Source organism: Lingula anatina, chromosome 8 (genome assembly GCF_051362555.1).
Source record: "Lingula anatina isolate TDL-2025a chromosome 8, LinAna3.0, whole genome shotgun sequence".
Classification (NCBI taxonomy): domain Eukaryota; kingdom Metazoa; phylum Brachiopoda; class Lingulata; order Lingulida; family Lingulidae; genus Lingula; species Lingula anatina.
This window is the reverse complement of record NC_141774.1, coordinates 1,692,225-1,710,100: the sequence shown is the minus strand read 5'-3', so window position 1 is coordinate 1,710,100 and position 17,876 is coordinate 1,692,225. Positions and strand designations below refer to the sequence as shown.

At 40.3% G+C, this 17,876-nt stretch overlaps 3 protein-coding genes across 3 annotated transcripts; 2 read left to right on the top strand and 1 right to left on the bottom strand.

The window, feature by feature from the left end:
- Positions 1–1,058: 1,058 nt before the first annotated feature.
- LOC147760160 (uncharacterized) lies at positions 1,059–3,710 on the bottom strand. The gene is made up of 2 exons (XM_086994490.1): positions 2,893–3,710; positions 1,059–1,158 (listed from the first exon to the last, which is right to left on the bottom strand). The coding sequence occupies exon 1, from the start codon at positions 3,681–3,683 to the stop codon at positions 2,907–2,909; it is 777 nt and encodes a 258-aa protein (XP_086850616.1). The 5' UTR covers positions 3,684–3,710; the 3' UTR covers positions 1,059–1,158; positions 2,893–2,906.
- Positions 3,711–5,244: 1,534 nt separating this feature from the next.
- On the top strand, positions 5,245–6,369 carry LOC147760159 (tripartite motif-containing protein 3-like). Its single transcript, XM_086994061.1, has one exon. It carries the CDS (start codon positions 5,245–5,247, stop codon positions 6,367–6,369), a length of 1,125 nt encoding a protein of 374 aa, XP_086850187.1.
- A 69-nt stretch (positions 6,370–6,438) lies between these two features.
- Positions 6,439–8,079, top strand: LOC147760158 (NHL-repeat-containing protein 4-like). The gene is made up of 2 exons (XM_086994060.1): positions 6,439–6,507; positions 6,723–8,079. Exons 1-2 carry the CDS (start codon positions 6,439–6,441, stop codon positions 7,158–7,160), a joined length of 507 nt encoding a protein of 168 aa, XP_086850186.1. The 3' UTR covers positions 7,161–8,079.
- Positions 8,080–17,876: the final 9,797 nt, after the last annotated feature.

Below are 17,876 nucleotides of genomic sequence, written 5' to 3'. Positions count from 1 at the left end.
TCGGTACACTGTTCTTGAAATTCACAGTTTCTGCCCCCATTGAAAAGATCGAGCTTTCGATTGCAAACTTATGACATTTCACGGGGTACAATGTAATATAGCATCTTATGATGACTGCATGTACTTCATTGCTGACGCGTAGAGTCTGAAAATGATACATAATTTGAAGTCTCTTTAATAAATATAAGCAAATTATATACTCAAGTACGAATTAACAGTAATTCACAGCATAACAGAAAGCTAGGTTTAATCTTTCAATATCCGTGAATAACATTTATTCCCCCCCCCCCCCCCAACTAAGAAAAAAGAAATAAAGTCCAATCACCATTGTAATCATCTTAGCACTGTAACAATTGAACAGTCGATTCAATGAATCAACTAGCTGTTATCTTTTTATATTGTGTTCATTTAAATAAAACTATAGATCACTTCAGTCTCTTTTTTCCTGTCTTTGACATCATTTTCGATTTAAATTATTTTAATACGCCTCCTTGGGCAGCTAGGGAGTTATTGTATCTGGATTGGGGAGACATGTCAGACACTTAAACTGATTCTACTAATTGCACTTAGCAAGAATCCCAGCAGAGTGTAGTTTTTGAGAAATCTTCTTAGAAGCTCACCTCACAACTAGAAAAAGATAGTTAATGATTAATTAATTAATGGATAGATTAAAAATGAATTTGAAATTGTTATAGTTGTGGCATTTTTGGCATCTTTCCTTTTTCAAAAAAAGTTCTTAAAATCGAGGTACAATGCAACAAACGGGGCATAAAGACGCTATATACCGGTAGTATGAAACGGATTAATTTTCCGTCTATTACAGTACTCGTGCCATCGTTTAAGATAACAGTCATATTGCTTAGATGTGCTTGGCCTCCAAGAGGATAACAGTATCTCGGCAACATTCTGCGGAATCTTTCGCTCCTCGAATGATCTCCTGATAAGAGGCATATGAGCAGATTTAACGTGTCCCATATTTTGTGAATTTCCTTCGTTCCCGGTAGTTGAAGAAGGTCTTTCCGCTTGGGAACATAAATTGGTGGCGCAATTAACATGTTCAGCGCTGTTGTGTAATACGACTGAGTCGGCCAGTTGGGAAACACAACTATCCCTGTTACTTGCTCTAATGTCATCTTTTGTAGTACTGCCGGCATCAAACTGAAAGGTGGGAAACAGTTAAATGATAAATTTCCCCATGGGATTGAAAAAGTGTCAACAGCAAAAGATTGAGGTTCAGGTCTTCATGAGACATATTTGTCTAATTGATGATTAAGCCTAGTGGCAAACATATCAATGGTTGGTACAAATTGTAGTAATTCAAGGGCTTTGTTAAAGACAGAGCAATTCAACATCCACTCTTTCTCACAGTGGAAATGTCTACTTTCATAATCTGCTTTGACATTAACTATACCCGGTATATGTGATGCGCTTAGCCAAATGGATCTTTCGGTAGCCCACATCCAAATATTTCTTGCAATTGCATTACATTCCAAAGATCTACTGCCCCCCTGCTCTCTTATGTAAGCAACGGCAGTGGTGTTATCCATCAATAGTTTGATGTGAATGTTTTTCTTATCGTTACAGAGTGCCTGAAGTGAAAACTGAGCTGCCTGAAGCTAGAGAAAGTTTATATGATGATCAGACTCTGAAGGTTTCCACTGACCACCTGTTTTGATGTTCAATTCTCGACAGTAACAACCCCACCCCATTGTACTGGAATCTGTTTCAAGATTCAGATCGGGGTTTCTTACTGTGACTGGTGCTTTTGAGCCTTTTAAGCAACTAATCCACCACCTTAAATCACTTACAGCCATATCTGATATATTAACTTTTGCATCAAAGTTTCCTTTGGCATCTTTTAAAGCTGCTATTTTATCATTTTCCAATTGTCTGTAGAAAAGTTTCCCATTAGGAACGGCGGGGAAGGTCGCAATTAAATTTCCTATAATGGTACACAATTCTCTTTTAGTTGGAGACGTTTTCTTCAAGAAAGAATGACAAAGATCAATTATCTTGCAACTTTTGGAGTCAGATATTGCCACAGTCATATCTACAGAGTTCAGAATAAAATCCTAAAAATTCTATAGATTGTGTAGCTTGAAACACCGATTTTTCCGGATTTATGACAAAGCCACATTGAGTAAGCATTTCGATCGTAGCTTTGACGTTTTTGTTGCAAGCTTCAATGCTCTCTCCTTGTAAATATGTGTCATCTATATATACTTCGAAGAGATACCCGCTTTTCCTTGAGCAAGAGAAAATTGGCTTAAGAACCCGGGTGAAGACCCTGGGGCTTATATTGAGGCCCATTGGACACGCCCTGTACTGGTATAACTTTGATTTCCATTGGAATTTTAAGTATTTTTGATATTTTTCAGAGACAAATATGCAATAATATGCATCAGAGAGATCAATACTTGATTGCCAGCAGTTAGGCGCCATCATCTTAATTGCTGTTTGCAATGAATCCATTTTAAAATGATGATTATCAATGCACTCATTTAACTCTTTTAGATTACAAATGAGTCGGTATTTCCCGCTCTTTTTCATTCTCAAAAAAATTGGTGAAATAAATTGACCAATTTCCATTGGAGATTCAACTATAATTTTCTTTTGTAATAATCTCTGTATTTCCTTTTCTATTTCTACGGTTTCAGAGGCATTGAATTTTGCCTCCCTTATTGGCCTTGCCTGCACTGGCATTAAACGGAAATCTAGTTCCATGCCTTTAATTATTCTTAATATTTCTTTGTCGGAGGTTATAGATCTCCATTCGTCTATAAAATACCGTAATCTGCCTCCTTCAAAAGTAAGAATATCATAGTTAGCCTTTTTAACGGCATCTAAAATAAACAGTGAAAATTCACTTTTAAATGTTTCTAGAGTCCTCACCTTCATAGTGGGTTCTACTCTTTCTTGAACTTCTTTCCCCTTCTCACGCCACTCGGCCCTGGTTTGTTGAACCAGTCCTGGGGGTGTCCCTCTCGGGAATTGTAGCCCTGTCCGTGCCGGGGGTTGTACCCCGGCCTCTTCCAGTTTTTTGGCTGGTACGGTTGGACCGCGTCCCGGCCCACCTTGTCCATTTCCCGTATATCTTTGACGGATTTTGGCAGGTCGTCACCAAATAGTAAAGAGGTTACGGGTATGTTGGCATCGCATATCCCGGCGTGATCGCTTTTAAGCACGGGCCGTAGTAATTCCCGCCTTTGTAGCGACACTGACGTGTTCGCATGCCCGAGCAGAAATACGGCATCTAAACATGCGCGTATGGATTGTTCTGTCGAAGGCTCGGCGGGTTTACTTAGCAAGTTTTCCGCAACGGATAACATTGCAAAGGTGCTTTTAGTGATAGCACTTTGGATGGAAGAAAATCTCAGATCTCTTTTCTTGAGATAGTTCTGTTTGCGCATTCTGCGCCAAATGTCTTTGTTAACCCGAGGCACTGTGACTTTGTCACAGTTCTGTGGCCTCAAATACAACTCCTTCTTCTTTTTTACTTTTTCTGTCGCCAGTGGCTTAGTAAAAGCTTTATTGGCAATGTCAGCCAATTTAGCGCTTATATTCGGCCCAGTATCCTCCTCATCTTCAAATGATGCGCTTACATCTTCTAAGACAGCAGTACTGTCACTTTTTCCCGCGGCATTGAGGAGGCTCGCAACGTCGTCCTCGTCCTGATGGTCCATAGGAATGTCAATATCGGAGCAGGAGGAGTCGTCTTCTTCCTCTCCTTCTTCAAAGACCGTCGCAGAGCGTTTGGCGGGTTTCTTTTCGGCTGCCATTGTCGCCCAAGCCTCGCCCATTTTCTGTATATTGGAGGGAACAGCCTCCATAGTGCCCTTAAAGACATCAATCGCTGAGAAAATGTTTCTCGATTCAGAAGGGGTAATACCCACCCCTGGCCGCAGTAGGGCGTCTTCTTCTTGAGAAAAAATATTGAAGGTTTCCATCAAAAAATGAAAAAACCGCGTAGGAAGAAATGTTATGCGTCCGTCTGGAAGTCCAGTTGGTTGCGCACTGAAGTCCGATACGCCTGCACAATATTTTTATAGGTAGCCCTAATATGCAGTTATTCTGTTGTAAATGTTCTCAAAGACGTTGCATATTTCCTTGGCAACTTCTTTGCTGGTCTTCAGTTCATGATAGTGATTGCTTCCCCAGGTTCTTACATGCAGAAAAAAATATTCCATCCGCCTTTTTTAATAATTTAAAGACATACACTCTTTGGTTGCTTGAGGTTAAGATAATTCTGATTCTTCTTCATAATTCACATGCAGCAAAACTTGCGATCTCTTATCACTCCTCGTTCTGATTAACCGAGATCTGACTCTTCCGTCAAGGTTGACAGTAAACTGACAACCATCAAGGTAACAAAACTCCATTTAAAATGTAACAATGGCAGTGTTAACATGAGCAAAATATATTTTACAACCCTAAAAACATAAGAAAATGTATATTACAAACTATGTCCTTTAGTTGTCGATGTTGAAACTTTTGTTAGGGCGTATTGTCTGCCATTTTTGAAAATCGTCATTTTTGTTGTGAAAAAAATAGTTGCACATGTGTGTTTAGCATAATTTCCTGCTGTAGAAAACACTTACTTATCAAAGATTTGTTCTTCATCCAACCCTATTCAATACAGGTATATAGTACATGCACAAATTTACAGCATTAAGTGTTTATGTAGACATGTAGTACACATGCTTTGTATGCGTTTCCAAAAATAGTGAAATTAGCGACCTAAAGAAGGCTCCTAGCTCAAATTTCTCATCAGAAATGAACTTTTAAACTCATTTTGCCTCTAAAATCACCTGTATCTTGAGAGACTCCCAAACAAAAGCTATTATTTATCCTACCCTAATATGATGCAAAGATCATTTGTATACTTTAGATTTATATCACCGATCTCTCTTATATCTATGCGCAGTACTGTTTATTGTAGTAAGATTTCGCAGTATCATACAGGTACTTGTGTTGACAGAAGAGACCAAATGTCACGTTCCCTCTAGCGCGGGCCTATTATATAAAATATATAAGGGTTAAATTTAGTTTGTAAGTTGACTACGTGTTTTATGTTAGAGTTTTTTTGTGTGTTTTATCAGTGCGTTCTATTTCGTTTTGTTTAGTTTTCCTTTTATGCTCAGTGATATGTACCTTACCTTATATATAAAGGTGATCAGTGAACCTCTGCCAAGGGCCACGGAACAAGTGTTACGGAGTAAATATGACGTCACTAAAAAGTTCAATATGGCCGAGGCGCTGGCAGCAGCTTTCACAGATAATCTTTTGACATGTAGCATCTGTCTGGGAGAGTATGAGGACCCCCGTGTGCTGCCTTGCTACCATACATTTTGCTATGGTTGTATATGTAACCATGCTACGCGAACTGTATCTCGGGACAGGACATTTTTGTGTCCCCTTTGTAGGGAAGAGATACAATTTCCAAGAAAAGGATTTGCACTTAAAAAGAATCATCTTATTCATAAGGCAAAAGATCTTCTCAGTCAGCAACAGCAACATGATGCCTCATCCCCAATCAAAGACACTGATGTGCATAGTGTGGCGAAAGCTATTGCAGAAATGATGAGCAAATGTGAGAAGCATCCTACAAATGAATTGAAATACTACTGTGAAGACGATGATGCCGTTGTTTGTGGTGACTGTATACCAAAAGAGCATTACAGACATGGTATTGTGCCCATTGAAGATGTTGCAAATAGCAATCGAGAAAAGATTAAAGCTGCCCTTATGAAAACTGAAACAAAACTAGACATGTTTAAAGAAGCAGTTGCCAAGGACAGAACCAATGAATTGGAGGAAATCAATACGGAAGCCACTATCAATAAAATTAAAGAACAGACTCAATCTATCCATAGACTGGTTGAAGAGAGAGAGCAAAAACTGATATCTGAAGTAAAATATGCTCGTAATATCAGTAAGAAGCAAACAGAGGCAAACAAGGACACCTTCGAACTTCACCATGCCTCCTTACAGAGTGCCTGCAGATTTGCCCAGGAACTTATAACAAATGGCTCTGATTCTGACATCATGCTTCACACTAAGGCTCTGACAGAGAGACTGACAGCGATGGAGAAAATGCCAGTACCAACTCCAGACACACCAGCACAGATATCCTACAGCCCTGGTAAGATATCTACTGTTGGGTTGGAAGCCATGTTAGGAGAGGTGATAGTACAGTCACCACCTCCTAGACTCCCACCTAAACCTCATCTACTGGGTTCAAATGTACGTAAACAAAGACCAGCACCACATCCTCCTGGGTTGGAACCAAAGTTAGGGCAGGTGACAGAGCAATCACCACCTCCTACACCACCTAGACTGGGGGGCAAATCCAAGACCAGCACCACATAACCCTGTTTCTTAGAAAAGGCGGAATGTGTGCATTCCTTTACTACTGAGATAGAAAATGATAAAACTGACATGTTTATAACTGGCCTGGCAGTAGCTGAGCAACACGTGTTTACTGTGGATGAAGAAAACCGAACAAAGGTATTCACACATGCAGGAGAATTCAAATATGGTCTAATACTTAATCATCCTTTTGATGTGGCCGTGTCACAGACTGGTCACCTGCATATAACGTCACGGGGAGACAAATGTGTCAAGGTGTACTCCACCAGAGGTCAGTAGGTGACAACTGGACTGTCCATGGGGTATTACAATGAACAGACAAGATCATACCCCTGTATAATGGTTTGTGACAGAAAAAAATCCGTCTTTATATTCCATTCAGACAGCGGACAGCTCCTGAACACTATTCCACTCAACATTGTGAAAACCCAGAGTACATCACAGTGAATAGTGTGAACGGTAATATTGTGATATCAGACTATGGCAGTGACTGTGTACATGTGCTGTCACCTACTGGTGATCAGCTGCACCAGTATGGCACACGAGGCAGTGGTGATGGTCAGCTGTGTGGACCAGGGGGAGTGTGCACAGACAGCTTTGGTCACATCTTTATTGCTGACTATTGGAACCACAGGATAGTGGCACTGAGCCCACAGGGACAGTTCATCAGATACATTGCTACTAAAAATGATGGGTTGAAGCGTCCCGTAGCATTAGCCATCAACCCTGCTGGCCAGCTGGTGGTAGCAGAGCGGTATGACCATGTTAAGACCTTTCAGTACTTACAATGAATAAACTGTTCACATGCAATACTGATCTTTATAGTTCCTTTATAGTAACATGGCAGGTTGGAGAAATTTTAGCAACATGGACATTACTCTGTTTTCAATTGGCAAAATTATCCAATTTTTTTTTTTCAATTTTATAATCACGAAGATTATATTTCTGTATAGCTTTCACTAAATAGAATATAATTATTTACAACATTGGTCAAAAAGGTTGTCCCACCCACAGTTGCATGTGCTTTTATATATAAATGATCATACTACAGGAGTTAATTGCCATGAATGGTGATTTTAACTAACATGATGAATGGGACACAATATCCTACGAAACAGAATTGTTATCCTTGTTGAAGGCAGGCCGCGCCGCTTACAGGAAATAATTACAGTACGCGGTAGACACATACGCTATTAGACAAGGAGCCTTTAACGAATTCACCCTAATGCTTAAATGTGTGTAAATTTGGTGACATTTGGTTGTGTCTTTTCAATTCAATGGGCAATTCTTTACCTCTATGAAAATCACAGTGGAACATCGGATTTGAGGGGCTACATGTAATAAATGTGAATAAATGGTATGAAATATGGATATTTTCACCCCCTAGTTTGCATTTTCTGAACCACTAATGAAAACACATGAAACTGGGGGTGGGACCACCTTTTTGACCAATGTTGTACACTGTAGTAACCCGCCTTTTATTTTTTTTCTACCACTCAATAGGAATGTTCTAATTTTAAGGAATTATTACTTAGAAATACCGCTACACTATTCGTAAAATTTACTATTTCCGCCCCCATTGAATAGAACGAGTAATTGCCACAGTTGTCAATTGCAAGCCGGCTGAGAAGCTACAGTACCGTTATAACATTTCACGGGGTACAATGTAATATAAATACTGTTGTCATCTTATGCTGGCATATACCGGTACATGATGCATATACATCATTGTTAACATGTAGAGTCTGAAAATGATACATAGTTTGAAGTCATTTAATACATATAAGCAAATTATATACTCAAATACGAATTAACAGTAATTCACAACATAACAGAAAGCTAGGTTTAATCTTTCAATGTTTGTAGATAACATTTATGCCCCCCCCCCCCCCCATTTTAAAAAGTAAGACATGGAGTCCAATCCTCATTGTAATCATCTTACCACTATAACAATTGAACAGTCGATCCAATGAATCATCTGTGGTCTTTTTATATTGTGTTCATTTCAATAAAACTGAAGATGCACTTCAGTCTCGTTTTCCTTTTATCCTTTCTTTTACATCATTTTGAGGTTAAAATTAACAACGTTACAACGGAGCCACGGCAGCTTCGTTGACATTCAATGAACAGATGGATACTTTCAACCTTGTCACGGAGAGATTGGACCTACATGTATATATCTGCTGTCCCAATCGATAATCCGGGTGCCGTATTTCATCCCACGCAACCCCAGTGCTCGACCACGCTTTATCATCAACGGTAAATTCCATGATGTACAGGAAGCTGTGTCTGAGAACCCGACACGGAGCTCGAAGTTTGATTTATACTTACAATAAATTTGGCTTTACTTATGATATTAAAGAGTACAATGGGATCAAAGACGGTTTACAACTGGCTTGTTTTAGTTTAAGGGAGACCCTAAGAAGGGGGAATTTAAAAAAAACATTTAAATGTGTAATTACTTGTGCGTTTTCCATTTAAGCAATTGCAGCAATGGAAATATTTAAGTAAAGCAAAATTGGCAAATAACTCCGCCTAGAAGATATAGTTTTTCTGCTGAACACGGTTAACAGGTGGCATGCTATTATACCGGAAAAGCTACCGAATCAATTCAAGTTCGGTCGTGTCGCTTTCATTGATGGGCCAGCTCGGAGAGATGCGAGTAAGATGACTTCCGGTGCTTTTATTTTCATTTTCTTTTGCACTGAGATAACGCTTGGTTTCACCTTTGGCGTTATAGAGCACGATGAGGTGCGCAGCTGTTCACACCTCGGCGGTTTTAGTATTCAGTAGTCTTTACTCTTTCAAATGTCGACTGCGGACTTGCCCCGGGTACTGTATGAACATATGAACGGTCTTTACAAGCAATTAAGGGCCCAAGACAGCATAGTGGGGCTTAAAAAGACGAAATGAATGCCCGTTAAAAGCAATAAAATCGACGCGACTTTTGAAAACAATAAAAATTTTCTCTGTGATATTCCCAACGAGATGATAGGACATTTTGAAGAAATGCAGTACATACGGAGTTAGCTATGGCTGCATTCAACTTCGACATCTGTGTCACCAATATAAGGACATTTACGTGAAAAGAAAGGAAATATTATAATGACGACGCAGACTTTATTCTAAGGACCAGCAATATGTTCGTTTTAAATCGATCACTTCATGAAAACTTGTTAAAATATTTTTATGCAAAATGTAATTTGCAAAGACCCACGAGAGCCCACAGTCGTTCTCGTGACATCCCGATTCAGGGGCCCAGTCGTTGTCGTGATTGAGTGACGTGCCTCATCCGGGATTCGAACTCGTGACTTTGCGTTACCATGGTTGATGACACTTTGGATTGCTCATTTGCATCCATGCACGCTACCGACTGCGCCGTAACTGACCCGCCCGCCCTCCATACGTACGAGTTTCCTCTTATAGTAATCAATGGAAATTTTCAAAAATTAATTCTGGCAAGAAAAGGAGATCGCAATCTGCTGGGACTCGAACCAGCCTAGCTAAGAGTGTCTGCCGGTATTCCAAACGGCAACGTTACCACGAAGCCACGGCAGCTTCGTTGACACTCGAAGTTCAGATGGATACTTTCAACTTTGTCACGGAGAGATTGGACCTACATGTACATATCTGCTGTCCCAATCGATAATCCGGGTGCCGTATTTCATCCCACGCAATCCCAGTGCTCGTATCATCAACGGTAAATTCCATGATGTACAGGAAGCCGTGTTTGAGAACCCGACACGGAGCTCGGAGTTTGATTTATACTTACAATAAATTTGGCTTTACTTATGATATTAAAGAGTACAATGGGATCAAAGACGGTTTACAACTGGCTTGTTTTAGTTTAAGGGAGACCCTAAGAAGGAGGAATTGAAAAAAATATATATTTAAATGTGTAATTACTGGTGCGATTTCCATTTAAGCAATTGCGGCAATGGAAATATTTGAGTAAAGCAAAATTGGCAAATAATTCCACCTAGAAGATATAGTTTTTCTGCTGAACATGGTTAACAGGTGGTATGACGTGCTGTTATACCGGAAAAGCTACGATATGAATTCAAGTTCGGTCGTGTCGCCTTCATTGATGGGGCAGCTCGGAAAGTTCCAAGTAAAATGACTTCCGATGCTTTTATTTTCATTTTGTTTTGCACTGAGATAACGCTTGGTTTCACCTTTGGCGTTACAGAGCACGATGAGATGCGCAGCTGTTCACACCTCGGCGGTTTTAGTATTGAGTAGTCTTTACTCTTTCAAATGTCGACTGCGGACTTGCCCCGGGTACTGTATGCTTAAGAAGCAATTAAGGGCCCAAGACAGCATAGTGGGGTTTAAAAAGACGAAATGAATGCCCGTTAAAAGCAATAAAATCGACGCGACTTTTGAAAACAATAAAAATTTTCTCTGTGATAATCCCAACGAGATGATAGGACATTTTGAAGAAATGCAGAACATACGGAGTTAGCTATGGCTCCATTGAAATTCAGGATCTGTGGCACCAATATAAGAACATTTAAGTGAAAAGAAAGGAAATATTATATTGACAACGCAGACTTTGTTCTAAAGAAAAGCAATATGTTCGTTTTCAATCGATCACTTCATGAAAACTTGTTAAAGTATACCGTATTTTTATGCAAAAGGTAATTTGCAAAGACCCACGAGAGCCCACAGTCGTTCTCGTGACATACCGATTCAGGGGCCCAGTCGCTGTCGTGATTGAGTGACGTGCATCATCCGGGATTCGAACTCGTGACTTTGCGTTACCATGGTTGATGACACTTTGGATTGATACTCGAAGTACAGATAGATACTTTCAAACTTGTCACGGAGAGATTGGACCTACATGTATATATCTGCTGTCCCAATCGATAATCTGGGTGCCGTACTTCATCCCACGCAACCCCAGTGCTCGTATCATCAACGGTAAATTCCATGATGTACAGGAAGCTGTGTTTGGGAACCCGACACGGAGCTCGGAGTTTGATTTATACTTAAATAAATTTGGCTTTACTGATGAAATTAAAGAGTACAATGGGATCAAAGACGGTTTACAACTGGCTTGTTTTAGTTTAAGGGAGACCCTAAGAAGGGGGAATTTAAAAAAAACATTTAAATGTGTAATTACTTGTGCGTTTTCCATTTAAGCAATTGCGGCAATGGAAATATTTAAGTAAAGCAAAATTGGCAAATAATTCCGCCTAGAAGATATAATTTTTCTGCTGAAAACGGTTAACAGGTGGCATGACGTGCTATTATACCGGAAAAGCTACCGAATCAATTCAAGTTCGGTCGTGTCGCTTTCATTGATGGGCCACCAGCTTAGAGAGTTCCGAGTAATATGGCTTCCGATGCTTTTATTTTCATTTTGTTTTGCACTGAGATAACGCTTGGTTTCACCTTTGCCGTCATAGAGCACGATGAGGTGCGCAGCTGTTCACACCTCGGCGTTTTTAGTATTGAGTAGTCTTTACTCTTTCAAATGTCGACTGCTGACTTGTCCCGGGTACTGTTTGAACATATGAATGGTCTTTACAAGCAATTAAGGGCCCAAGACAGCATAGTGGGGCTTTAAAAGACAAAATGAATGGCCGTTAAAAGCAATAAAATCGACGCCACTTTTGAAAACAATAAAAATTTTCTTTGTGATAATCCCAAAGAGATGATAGGACATTTTGAAGAAATGCAGTACATACGGAGTTAGCTAGGGCTGCATTGAACTTCAGGATCTGTGGAACCAATATAAGGACATTTAAGTGAAAAGAAAGGAAATATTATATTGACGACGCAGACTTTGTTCTAAAGAAAAGCATTATGTTCGTTTTAAATCATCCATCACTTCATGAAAACTTATTTAAGTATACCGTATTTTTATGCAAAAGGTAAATTGCAAATACCCACGAGAGCCCACAGTCGTTCTCGTGACATCCCGATTCAGGGGCCCAGTCGTTGTCGTGATTGAGTGACGTGCCTCATCCGGGATTCGAACTCGTGACTTTGCGTTACCATGGTTGATGACACTTTGGACTGCTCATTTGCATCCATGCACGCTACCGACTGCGCCGTAACTGACCCGCCCGCCCTCCATACGTACGAGTTTCCTCTTATAGTAATCAATGGAAATTTTCAAAAATTAATTTTGGCAAGAAAAGGAGACCGCAATCTGCTGTGACTCGAACCAGCCATCGAGTGTCTGCCGGTATCACAAACAGCAACGTTACCACGAAGCCACGGCAGCTTCGTTGACACTCGAAGTTCAGATGGATACTTTCAACTTTGTCACGGAGAGATTGGACCTACATGTACATATCTGCTGTCCCAATCGATAATCCGGGTGCGGTATTTCATCCCACGCAACCCCAGTGCTCGTATCATCAACGGTAAATTCCATGATGTACAGGAAGCCGTGTTTGAGAACCCGACACGGAGCTCGGAGTTTGATTTATACTTACAATAAATTTGGCTTTACTTATGATATTAAAGAGTACAATGGGATCAAAGACGGTTTACAACTGGCTTGTTTTAGTTTAAGGGAGACCCTAAGAAGGAGGAATTGAAAAAAATATATATTTAAATGTGTAATTACTGGTGCGATTTCCATTTAAGCAATTGCGGCAATGGAAATATTTGAGTAAAGCAAAATTGGCAAATAATTCCACCTAGAAGATATAGTTTTTCTGCTGAACATGGTTAACAGGTGGTATGACGTGCTGTTATACCGGAAAAGCTACGATATGAATTCAAGTTCGGTCGTGTCGCCTTCATTGATGGGGCAGCTCGGAAAGTTCCAAGTAAGATGACTTCCGATGCTTTTATTTTCATTTTGTTTTGCACTGAGATAACGCTTGGTTTCACCTTTGGCGTTACAGAGCACGATGAGATGCGCAGCTGTTCACACCTCGGCGGTTTTAGTATTGAGTAGTCTTTACTCTTTCAAATGTCGACTGCGGACTTGCCCCGGGTACTGTATGCTTAAGAAGCAATTAAGGGCCCAAGACAGCATAGTGGGGTTTAAAAAGACGAAATGAATGCCCGTTAAAAGCAATAAAATCGACGCGACTTTTGAAAACAATAAAAATTTTCTCTGTGATAATCCCAACGAGATGATAGGACATTTTGAAGAAATGCAGAACATACGGAGTTAGCTATGGCTCCATTGAAATTCAGGATCTGTGGCACCAATATAAGAACATTTAAGTGAAAAGAAAGGAAATATTATATTGACGACGCAGACTTTGTTCTAAAGAAAAGCAATATGTTCGTTTTCAATCGATCACTTCATGAAAACTTGTTAAAGTATACCGTATTTTTATGCAAAAGGTAATTTGCAAAGACCCACGAGAGCCCACAGTCGTTCTCGTGACATACCGATTCAGGGGCCCAGTCGCTGTCGTGATTGAGTGACGTGCATCATCCGGGATTCGAACTCGTGACTTTGCGTTACCATGGTTGATGACACTTTGGATTGATACTCGAAGTACAGATAGATACTTTCAAACTTGTCACGGAGAGATTGGACCTACATGTATATATCTGCTGTCCCAATCGATAATCTGGGTGCCGTACTTCATCCCACGCAACCCCAGTGCTCGTATCATCAACGGTAAATTCCATGATGTACAGGAAGCCGTGTTTGGGAACCCGACACGGAGCTCGGAGTTTGATTTATACTTAAATAAATTTGGCTTTACTGATGAAATTAAAGAGTACAATGGGATCAAAGACGGTTTACAACTGGCTTGTTTTACTTTAAGGGAGACCCTAAGAAGGGGGAATTAAAAAAAAACATTGAAATGTGTAATTACTGGTGCGATTTCTATTTAAGCAATTGCGGCAATGGAAATATTTGAGTAAAGCAAAATTGGCAAATAATTCCGCCTAGAAGATATAATTTTTCTGCTGAAAACGGTTAACAGGTGGCATGACGTGCTATTATACCGGAAAAGCTACCGAATCAATTCAAGTTCGGTCGTGTCGCTTTCATTGATGGGCCACCAGCTTAGAGAGTTCCGAGTAATATGGCTTCCGATGCTTTTATTTTCATTTTGTTTTGCACTGAGATAACGCTTGGTTTCACCTTTGCCGTCATAGAGCACGATGAGGTGCGCAGCTGTTCACACCTCGGCGTTTTTAGTATTGAGTAGTCTTTACTCTTTCAAATGTCGACTGCTGACTTGTCCCGGGTACTGTTTGAACATATGAATGGTCTTTACAAGCAATTAAGGGCCCAAGACAGCATAGTGGGGCTTTAAAAGACAAAATGAATGGCCGTTAAAAGCAATAAAATCGACGCCACTTTTGAAAACAATAAAAATTTTCTTTGTGATAATCCCAAAGAGATGATAGGACATTTTGAAGAAATGCAGTACATACGGAGTTAGCTAGGGCTGCATTGAACTTCAGGATCTGTGGAACCAATATAAGGACATTTAAGTGAAAAGAAAGGAAATATTATATTGACGACGCAGACTTTGTTCTAAAGAAAAGCATTATGTTCGTTTTAAATCATCCATCACTTCATGAAAACTTATTTAAGTATACCGTATTTTTATGCAAAAGGTAAATTGCAAATACCCACGAGAGCCCACAGTCGTTCTCGTGACATCCCGATTCAGGGGCCCAGTCGTTGTCGTGATTGAGTGACGTGCCTCATCCGGGATTCGAACTCGTGACTTTGCGTTACCATGGTTGATGACACTTTGGACTGCTCATTTGCATCCATGCACGCTACCGACTGCGCCGTAACTGACCCGCCCGCCCTCCATACGTACGAGTTTCCTCTTATAGTAATCAATGGAAATTTTCAAAAATTAATTTTGGCAAGAAAAGGAGACCGCAATCTGCTGTGACTCGAACCAGCCATCGAGTGTCTGCCGGTATCACAAACAGCAACGTTACCACGAAGCCACGGCAGCTTCGTTGATACTCGAAGTTCAGATGGATACTTTCAACTTTGTCACGGAGAGATTGGACCTACATGTACATATCTGCTGTCCCAATCGATAATCCGGGTGCGGTATTTCATCCCACGCAACCCCAGTGCTCGACCACGCTTTATCATCAACGGTAAATTCCATGATGTACAGGAAGCCGTGTTTGAGAACCCGACACGGAGCTCGGAGTTTGATTTATACTTACAATAAATTTGGCTTTACTAATGATGTAAAAGAGTACAATGGGATCAAAGACGGTTTACAACTGGCTTGTTTTAGTTAAAAGGAGACCCTAAGAAGGTCGAATTGAAAAAAATATATATTTGAATGTGTAATTACTGGTGCGATTTCCATTTAAGCAATTGCGGCAATGGAAATATTTGAGTAAAGCAAAATTGGCAAATAACGCCGCCTAGAAGATATAGTTTTTCTGCTGAACACGGTTAACAGGTGGCATGGCGTGCTGTCATACCGGAAAAGCTACCGAATCAATTCAAGTTCGGTCGTGTCGCCTTCATTGATGGGGCAGCTCGGAAAGTTCCGAGTAAGATGACTTCCGATGCTTTTATTTTCATTTTCTTTTGCACTGAGATAACGCTTGGTTTCACCTTTGGCGTTACAGAGCACGATGAGATGCGCAGCTGTTCACACCTCGGCGGTTTTAGTATTGAGTAGTCTTTACTCTTTCAAATGTCGACTGCGGACTTGCCCCGGGTACTGTATGCTTAAGAAGCAATTAAGGGCCCAAGGCAGCATAGTGGGGCTTAAAAAGACGAAATGAATGCCCGTTAAAAGCAATAAAATCGACGCGACTTTTGAAAACAATAAAAATTTTCTCTGTGATAATCCCAACGAGATGATAGGACATTTTGAAGAAATGCAGTACATACGGAGTTAGCTATGGCTGCATTCAACTTCGGGATCTGTGGCACCAATATAAGGACATTTAAGTGAAAAGAAAGGAAATATTATATTGACGACGCAGACTTTATTCTAAGGACCAGCAATATGTTCGTTTTAAATCGATCACTTCATGAAAACTTGTTAAAGTATACCGTATTTTTATGCAAAAGGTAATCTGCAAAGACCCACGAGAGCCCACAGTCGTTCTCGTGACATCCCGATTCAGGGGCCCAGTCGTTGTCGTGATTGAGTGACGTGCCTCATCCGGGATTCGAACTCGTGACTTTGCGTTACCATGGTTGATGACACTTTGGATTGCTCATTTGCATCCATGCACGCTACCGACTGCGCCGTAACTGACCCGCCCACCCTCCATACTCGAAGTTCAGATGGATACTTTCAACTTTGTCACGGAGAGATTAGACCTACATGTACATATCTGCTGTCCCAGTCGATAATCCGGGTGCCGTATTTCATCCCACGCAACCCCAGTGCTCGTATCATCAACGGTTAATTCCATGATGTACAGGAAGCCGTGTTTGAGAACCCGACATGGAGCTCGGAGTTTGATTTATACTTACAATAAATTTGGCTTTACTAATGATATTAAAGAGTACAATGGGATCAAAGACGGTTTACAACTGGCTTGTTTTAGTTTAAGGGAGACCCTAAGAAGGGAGAATTGAAAAAATATATATATTTAAATGTGTAATTACTGGTGCGATTTCCATTTAAGCAATAAAGGGAACCGGAGAAGATCAGCATTGGTCAGAATTGTGCCGGAAGTGACGTGCAGTGGTGTTAGAAACGAAGCTGAGTGGTCATTTTAACATAGAGGTGAACGGCAGTGAAGACGGGTTGTCGGAGGAAAAAGAAGTTTTCTAAACAACATGGTAAGATAACACTTTTTCTTTACGCATTTTGGGCAGAGAAAACTTGTAGAAATAATAAATGCATGATATGAAAACGTGACACGGAACTTGAAGGTGCAAAATCGTGCTTAATTGGCGGTCAACTTGTTTTAAAATGAATGCTGCATCGACCGCCATTGCGACAAAGAGTGTAAATGGAAAATAATTCCCGGGAGGCTGTAAATCGTTGCCATGTGGAAATTTGGCATTTATATAATCCGATATGTCCATATCTAAGTATTTTTGGGGTGTATGAGCTGCAATTAGAACGAAGTTTTAGAGGTCTTGAAGGACCTTGTGAAAACAAGGAAGTAGTTCGTAACTAACAAGTGAAATGTACCGATCTCCGACTGCTGTGCACAGCTGTATCTTTTTTTCAATATATTGACGAATTTTTGTCACAGGACAAATAAAACATTTCACTGACAAGATCTTCCCAAAAAGACAAAAAAGAGAATTCAGGTGAGCTGACAGGTAATTAAGACTAGCTCAAAGTACTAATAATTGACATTATTATGCAATACTCAGTTGGTAAAACGATTCTCACAGGTAGATAACATGTAACATGACCAATTTCTATAGGCTAATGATTGCCAGCCTGAGGAAATTGATTGCCAGTCTCTTTTGTCAGTGATTTTTAACTCAGATAAGAGGCTGTCAGAATGTCACCTTTGTCTTGGCATTTGTCACTGATTAGCGCCTTCCCCAGTGTAAAAGGTATATCAGTGTGATCATGTGTGTGGAATTTCATGCCAGATGGACA